Below are 10,874 nucleotides of genomic sequence, written 5' to 3'. Positions count from 1 at the left end.
GTATGCTGGATGTAGTGACGCCAAGCGGTTTCTAGCATTTTCAACAAGCCGGGGATTATCTTTCCCAGCAGGCGCTCATCTTCCTAGCATAGTCGGGAAAGATGTAGTAATATTAAAACGTGGGTCAGCCGTTAGTGGAAACGGCGACGATGTTGCTAAAGCAGTAAGCAGAAACAAACAGAGCGAAAGCTGGCTTTTGATTCGACACAAGGCTGACACTCTACTAGGCATATCTATTCTCCAAGTGGCTACTAGAATTCCTCTCTACCTGTCGAACCGCTTTCTTTGCTGGACAGTGTATCGCCGGGCATGAGAAGGGTCAGTCACACTACCTCGAGCACTAGGAAAAACGCCGAGAATGCCGCGAGAACCGCAAAACGGACAACAGTTTCTGAGGGAGATGCGATCGCGTCAGTTATTGTGAAAACTACTTCAGGACGAACTAAATACTAGTTGACAGACCTCAATGCAAGACCTACGGGACGAATTCGCGTCCCGCCCCCCCCCCCCCCGTGACGAGCCGGTCGCGGAACCTGGACGCCATGGTGGCAAAATGAAAAACGTTCGTCTTTTCCCACCCACTAGTGAAAATAAATTGACGGAAAGTGCAATAATTCCTTCCCCAGATACCCAAATAAGATTAGTATTTATCTCGCCTCCTCAAAGCCCGGACATTGTCAGGCCTTCAGAGGGATCGCTGGTGTTTGTCCTGTTGCTGTAGTCTTAGGTTCGCTCTCAGAGTTATTGCCCGAGACAACCGAATACATAATTTGACCGTAGAAGCGGACACTCCTCTTGTTCAAAGTGTTTTCAGCGTTGTCCCCTGAATTATATAGCCTTCGTCCTACCGCACGCACGGCCGGGCCGGAACTGGCGGCTAGTGCAGTTGGCCTCAGTTTTTTTCATTGATCGGAGGCGTACGTATCAGGCAGCATGGCCACGCCGTGGAGCAGAGCATCGGCGAGTATGGCAGCAAGAGGAGTTTCAGTGTCGGTCGACTTGCCACCTGCGTATCGCTGGTCTCTGTATGCATACGACGGGATGTTAGAACTGCCTTCTGTGCCGTGCTTGGCATTTATGGAGTCCGGGAGAGTCGCCACCTCGTTTGATGCCGCGCTCGCCCCAACCAACTCCGGAACAAAATCTGCAGCTACAGACTCGTCGTTCAAAAGCTGGGAGAGAAGAATATGCTTTGCAGCGGGCAACGGACGACGTAATGAATTGCCTGACCATGACTCAGCTGCAGCATGATCTACTTGTCGGTTTCCCTGGCTCGGTTCATTTTCGTTCACAATCCATTCGTACGACCTGGGGGACACCGATTACCAACCACGTGCAACGATACAATTTGGCTTTTACCATATGCTGCGTGACTTTTGCGCGCTCACCGTTCCCAACTTCCCCTTCCAGAAAGCTAAGTCCCGTCTATACAGACCTTCAGCTGGGCTTGGTTAGGTCTCGGACAAACGTTGCCAACAACTGCAAGAGTGTGCGCATCAAGGCACGCGCGGGGACAGGACGTAATCCTGTGTGTCCACACATCTTCGGTGTCGGCCATCAGAGAGAGACGTGTTATCCAGTCCTGAGAGGTATCGACTTGTATACTGGTAGGACCGTCACTTTATATTCGGCGTAAAGAGTTGGCAATTTACTCATTTACTCACGAAGCGCCTCAACACCGTCGATTTACTCACGAAACGGAAGGCAGCGTCCCACTAACAAATGTCAAACAACACGGGTGGTCCACTTTGCTCGGTTCCGATATTGCAGGCTGCCGGGAATCATCAATACTGGTAACGGCTATATTGCTCCGGCATGAGCAGGTTCGTCTTCCCGGAGCATCTTCAGAAGCTGAAGTTGCTGACAGCAGCTATCCCGTAGTTCCAAAGAGCAATTCGAAATACCAACGGTTGATTTCTTTCGTGTTTCACACCTTGCCTCGTACCTGTTTGTGGGATGATATAGGACTTCGATATCTGTAGAGACGGAAGCAGGCGAAGCGTAATTGGCAGGACTGCTGTGGAGGGAATTGGATGACGGGGGAGGCTGGGAGGCTACTTGAAGAAGAGTTAGTTTCTTCTGAACCTGTCAAAGAAGGAAGGAGAAACCGAGATTCAGTCATCATGTGAGAGTTTAATTAGCTCATCCTCGTTCCTCGTGGCACTTAGCGGCCTCCTGACTGTAGGCAGAGGCGTGTACAGTTTTCGTCTGCGGTTCACACAACCAAGAGCACACGTTATGACGGCCAATTCCCAGTTTGCACAAGAATGAATATTCTCAGAATAATGTCTTTGTAGGGATTACCGAATAAGAAGACGCCGTCCTCCTCAGACATCCAACGACCTTCCAGTAGGTCCAAAACTGCTGTCAATACAAGATGCCAACCTTTTCAGGTATATTGCTGGGGGAACAGCTACCCCTTGTCACATTGCTACACCAAAACCGTTACAGCTGAGGCACCCTTCAGGCAAAGGCAGGTGACACAAGTGCAAGGAACCCACCCTACCACTAACGTGTGTCTCAACTGGTGGTAGGTGTGCACTGCTCAATATAGAGGAGGAGTTCCGCTGAGAGTCAAGGGCTCTCGTGGAAACTCTAGCCGATATATATTATGCTTCTCTCTATACATGCATGTTTACGTATCTGCAGAGAGCCACACAGGCTGTACTGAATATGTGGTGGATAGGTATGGCAGAAGTACGTAGACTCATGCCACTACAGACCAAAAGCTATCGATCAGGATACAGAGGTTTATCCTTTCGTTCTGTTCACTGAAGGAATAGTGATTGGCTGTTACACCTCGCAGACGCAATCAGTCTGAACACCTCCCTTACAGATATCCTTAGCGCTTACTTGTTCCCGCACCCACCCGGGAGGGTTTTTTGGCGGGATGTGAGGAACGTAGTTTCTCCAGTAAGCCAAATCTTTGAGGCCGCCTCCAACGCTGGTGCTCCCTTTCGATGTGGGAAGCAGACTCAGGAAGAAGACCGCCAGGCCTGTAACACAGTTTACACATTGGTGAAGAACTTTGGATACCGAACACCCATGCAAAATCAAAGTTGAGGGACGACCCGGGCTGCCAACACTTTTCGAGTAACAAGTCATGCAAAAGGAAATTTTCAGTTGCTCTCGAGCTCTGGCCACTAGTGCCGTGTCTTCACGCAATCGACGTAGCTTGCACATGCTTGACGACTCCGCGAAAGTATGCTAGTTCACTATAGACGCCTGAGCGCAAACGGCTCGCCACAAAACCACTAGTTATATTTCCTGAGGGCAACGCGAGAAAAGGCCAAGGACGTCTCCTAGCGTCGAGTAGCGATGTGCCCCAGCGACATTACTTGCAAGACCCTGGGCGACGCAAATATCGAGATCGCAACAACGATGAAGGTTCGTGAGACCGCGCCTCCTAATGTCACAATGCTGTTTTAGTAAGATTAAATCCTGTCTGTGGACTTGAGTGCTGATGCTTCTTACACAAACCGCAGCATCCTGTAGGTAAGGAAGCCATCTCAAAGCACAGGGCTAACTGCTCTTTTGACAAAGAGCCACCTGAATGTCTCAGAACCCGTGAACCAGAAAAGAAACATCAAGATTTTGTCCTCGCTTTCAGGAACCAAGTAATCGTCCGCCTGTCTCCTCACGGGAGGGACCGCACGACTGTTGCGGACTGCGTCTTCGAAGCTGCAGAAGACGGTTTCTGCTAAACAACCGGAGAGGCAGTGCCGGGTTTTAGTGAGGAAAAATAAGGACGAGCGAGACGCTGCCAGATGAATATCGTGATGTAGAGTTCTTGAAACAGAGCGTCCTTTTTTTCCCAATGATTTTTCGCTGTCAAGGTTGGTTTTGCGGAGTATGCAGTGGTACTGTACCGCACGCTTTGGGGCTTTTGCGCAATTCGCCTTGCCTATTGGCAGGCTTTCCACCATTAGAGAAAAAAAACTGTGCGACTTTTGAACATCCCATAGTTGCTGGCCTGTAGTTTTCGCTCACTGTATCCACATGTTTCTCACGTAGTCCTTTGTGTGTGTGTGTGTGTGTGTATGGCTTCTTGGAAAAATGCTGCTCCATCCCTGAGAGAGCGACAGACTGATCGTGGGTGTGTATGGTATCGGCATTCCGCATCTTTCGAAGGCGCGCATCGCTTCTCGGAGGGAAGCAGCTAAGAAGCTCAACGGCGGAGCATGACCAGGAGATTTTCGCGATAGCCCACAATATATATAAAAAGGCGATACCTGGTGGCGAAGCAGGGGCTGACAGTCAGGGCTGTGCTGAACCGCCGGCCGAGTCCTTGTGACGATGCTCAGATGGTAGCATCATTCGCACTCTGCAAACTATTTGCTATTGCGCAAGAGATTCTCCTTTCTCGGTTGAACTGATCCCGTAGGCTCATCACCCAGCAATCGAAAGCCCGAGGCTTCATCACCTCTACCGGCTTCCCGGTAACAGAGAATCATCCTCCAGCGTGTATGCTATCATCAGAGTACGTTCCTAAATGGAAATATCAAGTAAACGTACGCACACCCGCGCTCTTTTGTGTAGAGAAACGAGAGACGCACTGACAGGTATAATGGCGCCGCGCAAATGGTTATTTTGCATATCCTTCCTATTTTAGTACCATATTACGTTGTCGAACACAACCGAAATCGTTATTAACCTTATTGCATCACAGGTGCTCGGAAACCTTTGAGCAGGTACCTCGTCTTGGCCATGGGCAGCCTCCCCTGGTGGCAGTCATTTCCGCTTACATCAGCCACTAGCCATTTTCTGGTTGTTCTGCGCCATCAGAGAACACAGAAACGAGAAAAAAGAGATCCATTCGTCAACTCATGAGTCTGCATTTCCTTGTCAAACTGATTTCGACGCTCATCTAGGATGTCGGAAGTTGTGGCCACCTGGAAGACGCTACGCGTTCAAAACTTTCCAACTGAAACTTCAGTACTGCACACGCAAAAAATGTCTTCCTGGCTGCGGAATGGCACGAGTATTTCCCCGCAAATGTTCTAGCTTACAAGAAAACCATACTACATCATTTTTGGGCTAGACCAATCGTAGAATACGGAATAGTTGTGCTGCTGCGCAATAAGCCTCTGTCGTTTTATTGTCGGGTAGCGGTAGGTGTGCATGCATTATCTAACTGGACACCATGCAGCATCTCAAATACACCACGCATGTACTAATCACTAACGAACCATGAAGATTATTTAGGATGCCATAGGCAGTTTTGGCGCTTGCATCTTTCAGGAAATTAGAAAGTTGTCCAATTTTCTTCACCACATTACCCCTTCCGACAGCGAAGAAATGCATGCACACATGGCTGTGTCGGACGCTTGATCGTGAACTTGAGGACACCTGATCACCCATCTAACAAGCTGCTAGTTCTCGGAGATGCCTTTTCATGATTTATCGCGAATAGGCAGCTTGTGAAGAGCTGGATCTGGGAAATATCAGGTTTGCAGGGCGGGAAAATGATGCCGCTACACCTATTTTTTCCCTCTGCATGCGGTCTGGGTCTTCAGGGCGACAGGACAAAGTGTGTCCGAAGTTGATTTCGTCCCGTGCACATACTCTTGGTCCTTAAAAGGAGGTCCGTTTCAAAAGAAGACGTCTGGATCGAGTTGGGTTTGTGAAAGGAGCACGTCATCCCTTTTGGGTTTACACCGCATGCCCCCCAATCTTGATCACTAATGTGGTGCTCCGACGAACAAGGCGCTCTAGTCGGTTTTTCAAGCACAGGTCGTCCGCGCCGATCCCTACAAAGATCCGTGGACGCTTTTCTCGACCCCGCGTCTCTGCAACGTAGTTAAACGCGTGCCGAAAATTGACCGGGGGAATATTCGCGTTGGAGCCCCTGGCGCAGAACGTCTGTTCGGGGAACATCTAACCCCTCAGCATGTATTGGTAGCAGTTTCAGCGTCGAAGATTTCGACAACGCAGTTGCGAGTTTCTCTGCTACCGTTGTAGCCCATCATGCGGATGTGCGGGCCTTCTCTCCTTGGCCGGTCGGGGTGGGTAGATGCCTTTCGGCTCCACCCTTCGCCGTTCGCTTGCCCAGCTTCCTTTAGGCCAGCACGGGCGCATCCTAGAGCTGCAGAAGTTTCGCCTGGGGCATTTGTGCTTTTGGCATCCTTGTACGCATACGTAGTCGATCACAGACGCACCAGCTACGAAACGTGCGGCACGGAGGCACTCGCCTTCCTACCGACGCGTCTTTCGCCTCCGTCCCTCCCGCCGTCGCTGCGCGTTTCGACGCCAAGGACAGCCTTGCTAAAGTGTGCGCAAGAGAGCGGGATACGGAGTCTGTATGGTTCGGGATTCACGCACTCAGGTTCAAGAAGTCTCGCGGTGCGAGGTGGGCGGCTGCCGAGCAGGCGGCTAGGCAGCACTACAGGAGATGGCCCCTGCATCACCCTCTCCAGTGTGTCGGCATACCGGCAAATCTCCAATTTCCTGCCTCAGACAAAGAATGCACCATGGGATGAAAGCACGCGTGGATGTCGCTTCGTGGCATCTCGGATACGAGGAGAGCGTGGGACGCGTGGCTTCACTGCCTGTGAGACGGGGACAGAGTCGTCCGCGAAGGGACAGGCGGTAGGAGCGAAAGCTTCACGGCCTTCCCATATCCCAGTGTCAGTTTGGGACAAGCTGGACCGTCGTCTGCACCAGCAGGCTGACAACCCCATAGGCATTCTGAAGAAGCGAATTGAGTCGTTTTTCTTGCAGGAAAACGAATCTCTCTTAAGGGGGGCGAACACCGGCGTCGGGGATGCTCTGCTTTTCTCCTCTTCTCTTTGGCAACACGCCAGAAACAGATTCGAGCAAGCAAATGGGCCCCTACATCCCCCAGGGCAAGGTAGGCGCACACACCCTTCCGGTAGGCTTTCGGAAACCAGGGAGTCAGCTTCGGCGTCGCTGATGGACTCACTCGCGTCCACGCTTCCTTCTTCCTCTCCACATTCTGGCTCCGACGCTTCTGTAGAAGCCTCACAGAAAGAAACGACCGACAGCGAGAGTAGCTCTTTGGATGTGCCGCTTCTAGCTCCGTTCCAACTGTTTGACAATTTCTCTCCCTTCGTAACCTGTAAGCAAAACTTTGACTCTCTGCTGGTTCCGCTGGACCATGTAAGCCGCCTGCCGTCAGACACGTACTATGTCGACAATGGTCCACCAGTCTCAGCCGGAAAGAAAAGTGACCGTTTTCCCCCTACGGATCAAGAGTACAATCCTAATCGCATTCTTCTTCGAACGCATTGCACGGCGCATCAGAGAGACCTTATCGACGCAGGTATTGAAGCAGCTGTGTGGACGGCGGAGGTGATCCGCCGCGATGAAATTGATCGGTTGCATTACCCCGTCTTTCACCAGACTGATGGCTTTCGCCTGTTTTCCGAAAAACAGCTGCAGCAGCTCGAGTATGAACACCAACTCCTTCTGAAGGCAGTTTCCAAATTTGCGGGTGATCATAACGATGCTTCGAGGGACGAAACGATTGATGGCAATAAGCAGATAGGGGGTGACGACGTAGGAACGAAAGCGCTGGAGGCTTGGATTCGCGGATCGCCATGCCTAACCCAGGCAAACCCTTTCTTGAACAACCCGGTGACGGTCCACCTCCAGCTAACGCTTGAAAGGCTTCTTAAACATCTCTTGGGGTCGAGCGTGCGCATGAAATGGGACTATGAGACAGCGTTCCCCTTCACGGCACCCTCTGTAGAGCTCTACGTGGCCAAAGACATGGTTAGTGCGGCGGCAGGCGAGGGCGCTGGAGGAACAGATGAGCGGGACTTATCAGAGGAGTGGATTGAAGTGTTAGGTGCCGGAGAAATTCGCCCTGAAATTCTACAAGACAGACAGCTACTGTCGCCACGTGTGGCCCCAGACACGGAAGGCCGCTGTGAGGTTGCCAACATGGGCAATGCGCCAAGCGCGAACAGCTCCGACCACAGGTACCGGGGATGGGCTTTCGGCCTGGGTTTGGAACGCTTGTGCATGCACCTGTTCGGGATCGAGGACATCCGCCTTTTCTGGTCAAAGGATCCTCGATTTTCGGAACAGTTTGCCGATGGCGGAGTTCGGCGTTTCGTGCCTTTCAGCAACATGCCTCCTGTCTACAAGGATATTTCCTTTTGGGTGAACGAGACAACGAACGGAACCGTGACAGAGTCCGAAGCCGTTTCCATCGCAGCAGAGAAAGTGTCTCAGCAGCAACAGGTCGGGTTTTCTCCATCTATCAAAGGCTGTGGACAAGCTGACGCAGGACGGCAGAATTCATGTGCCGCATGGGAACGAGAACAGCGGAGAGAGACGTTCAGCGAAATGAGCTTCTACGAGTTGTGCCGCGAATCTGGAGGCGATTTGGTTGAGTCGGTTAAACTAGTCGACAGCTTCGTACATCCTAAAACAAGGCGATTAAGCCGCTGCTACAGACTGACCTACAGAGCAATAGACCGTACTCTCACCCACGAAGAAGTGAATGCTATCCAGGAAGAAGTTTACAGGCGTACGGGTCAAATGTTTGACGTGGAGTTGAGATAGCTGCGGAAACAAGGATGGTGCACGTGTCCCCATACCTTTCTCTGCGTCTTTGCATAAAGGGTAAATTCTTCCTGAGCGTATAGACGGTCGGACATCTCCATTAGTCGAAGTTCCTGTTCTTGGAAGACCGCTATTGCGGGACGCATGTAGTGATTGTCATCGGCATACGTTGACCTGTGAACAGGTGAATTGCTTAAAAGCACTTTATGAAAATCATGCCTTCGTATGCCGAACTCATAATTTCGGGCACACCGAGGAGGGGCCAGGGGACGCCAGTCGCTGGCGGGTTGGGTTGCTTCTCTGACGTGTATGGGGGACACTAGGCTCAACGTGGGCATCCGTTCTCCGTTGTCTAGATACTGCCTTTTGGCTGTGACAGCGCAGCTGATCGTGTACGGCCCAGAAATGATAGATTCCGAACTATCCCGGAACAATAAACCAAAGGGCACTTACGCTTCTCACTGTCTAGCGCGATTCGGAGCCGCTTGTGCCAGCGGTGAATCGTCGCAGGGAATAGGGGTCATATATATATATATATATATTTATATCATTAATCTGCTGACGAGCTTGCATCGTCTCTACTCACCAATTCACAAGCTCAAGCGCCGAACGAAATAGACACTGTACATCGTAACGTCTGTAAAGCTCATTGAGCTCAGATGTCGCAACACTATTTGGTTCAGTGGGAAATTAGGCAGTTTACACATATGAGCAGGGGCAACACTCTGCATCATCTCATCGCCTGGTCGGGACACGCAGGGCCCGCGTCGGTCTCCACTTCCTCACACCGTCACACAGGTGAGGCGCGGGCAACCCTAGTCAGGTTTGCACAAACCTTTCCAGTCGGTCTCACTCGGACGCATACTGCTCATCGCACGCGCAAACGCGTGGCAAGTGAAGGCACTACCTCTCGCCCCCGCATGCCATGATAGCTGTGAACGAGCAACGGATTGGGACGGGCTATGTGAGCCTGTGTGTGATGTCCTCATGTTCACAAGACATCAACCTCTAAAATGACAGGCAGCTTGTCTGCCGTCTTTGAAGCCTCGCCCTACACCGCGTTGACCTCAGCGGTGCCATCATTGTTTCTCAGTAGCCTCCATGGAGAGCGCAACACTGTGCGGCTCCAGTGGATTTGTTCAGCCAGGACCCGCCCGTGGGTGTCGGCTGACGTCCTTCCTGGGATGGATATAAGCGCTACAGAAGCAACTTCTAGTTGTGAATCGGTACAGTCAAGCACGCCAGCGGCCAGCGTCTGTATCAGGGTACTCTGTGTCTTGTCAGTATGTCGCTCTGCTATTTCCTCATGAGCAAAAACTACGAACACACGGTTGCTGGAAAGGGCGTCTAGCATCAATGGGTTCGCAAATGAGTTAGCGTGGCTGTCTTTACCACTGCTCCCTATGAAGGCCAACCAAGACGGTAATGAAAGTTCTCGCTGAAATTAACTAGAACGCGTCTTTTCCCCGTGGCGAGACAACAGCGAGTTTGCCGCGGAAGTCTACGATTAATTCGTGACCGTTCCTACAGCTTCGGAGATACTCAAGGCAGGCATCTGCATAGATACACACGCAGGTGCTGCAGGAATGAGGGCTTACGCAACTGCTTGGACGAGCTCAACGTAGACCAACACAGCAGTCACCAACAACGACGATCAAGACCCGCCCTCCTCGAGATCGGCTCAACCGCTGGTGAAGCAACGCTCCGTTCGCCTTGTTCCGACTCTCTCGCTTGCCCCCGACAACACGCCAGATTCTTGATGGGATAACCGACCCAATCCGTATACGGGCGGTGGGGCCTGCCTTGGACTCACTGGATCGTCTACCACGTTACAACATATTGACGGGAAAAACCCAAACGAGACAGTTCTCCCACTGAACAGCTCTCTGAGCATCCTGTTGTAACTAATAAGGATACCAAGAACATGGAACGCAACTGACCTGACACAACGCAGAGACTTATGCTGGCTCCATTCGTTTCCTGTCCCCGACGTGGACAAATCCGTACTATGGACGCGGCTGTACAGCATCTGAGGCAACGAAACACTTTTCACTTCCTCGAGCAGCCACTCGTTTTGGGACGTCGCCAGCATGAAACTGGAAAGCAAAGGAACTAGCAGCAAGAATCTACGGTAACAGAAGCGACACAGATTGACAGACCTATTCCATGGAAATTGACGACGAATCTCATAGCGAAGACTTTTCTCATGCTGACGGCGCATCACCTTCAGCGAATCAACGAGGTGTCGCCGCACATTCCGTTGAATCAAGAATGAACGAAAATACCCCGAGACAGCCCCGCCCTACATTTCGCTGTGACTAAGTTCATAGGGCATCGATGTG

At 51.5% G+C, this 10,874-nt stretch overlaps 1 protein-coding gene across 1 annotated transcript; it reads left to right on the top strand.

Moving 5' to 3' along the window:
- Window positions 1–6,912: 6,912 nt before the first annotated feature.
- On the top strand, window positions 6,913–8,532 carry NCLIV_012080 (phenylalanyl-tRNAsynthetase alpha chain, related; the record flags this gene model as incomplete). The annotated part of the gene is made up of 1 exon (XM_003880725.1): window positions 6,913–8,532. The coding sequence occupies one exon, from the start codon at window positions 6,913–6,915 to the stop codon at window positions 8,530–8,532; it is 1,620 nt and encodes a 539-aa protein (XP_003880774.1).
- Between the last annotated feature and the right edge of the window lie 2,342 nt (window positions 8,533–10,874).

Source organism: Neospora caninum, chromosome IV (genome assembly GCF_000208865.1).
Source record: "Neospora caninum Liverpool complete genome, chromosome IV".
Lineage (NCBI taxonomy): Eukaryota > Apicomplexa > Conoidasida > Eucoccidiorida > Sarcocystidae > Neospora > Neospora caninum.
This window is presented reverse-complemented; position numbering and strand designations above follow the sequence as displayed.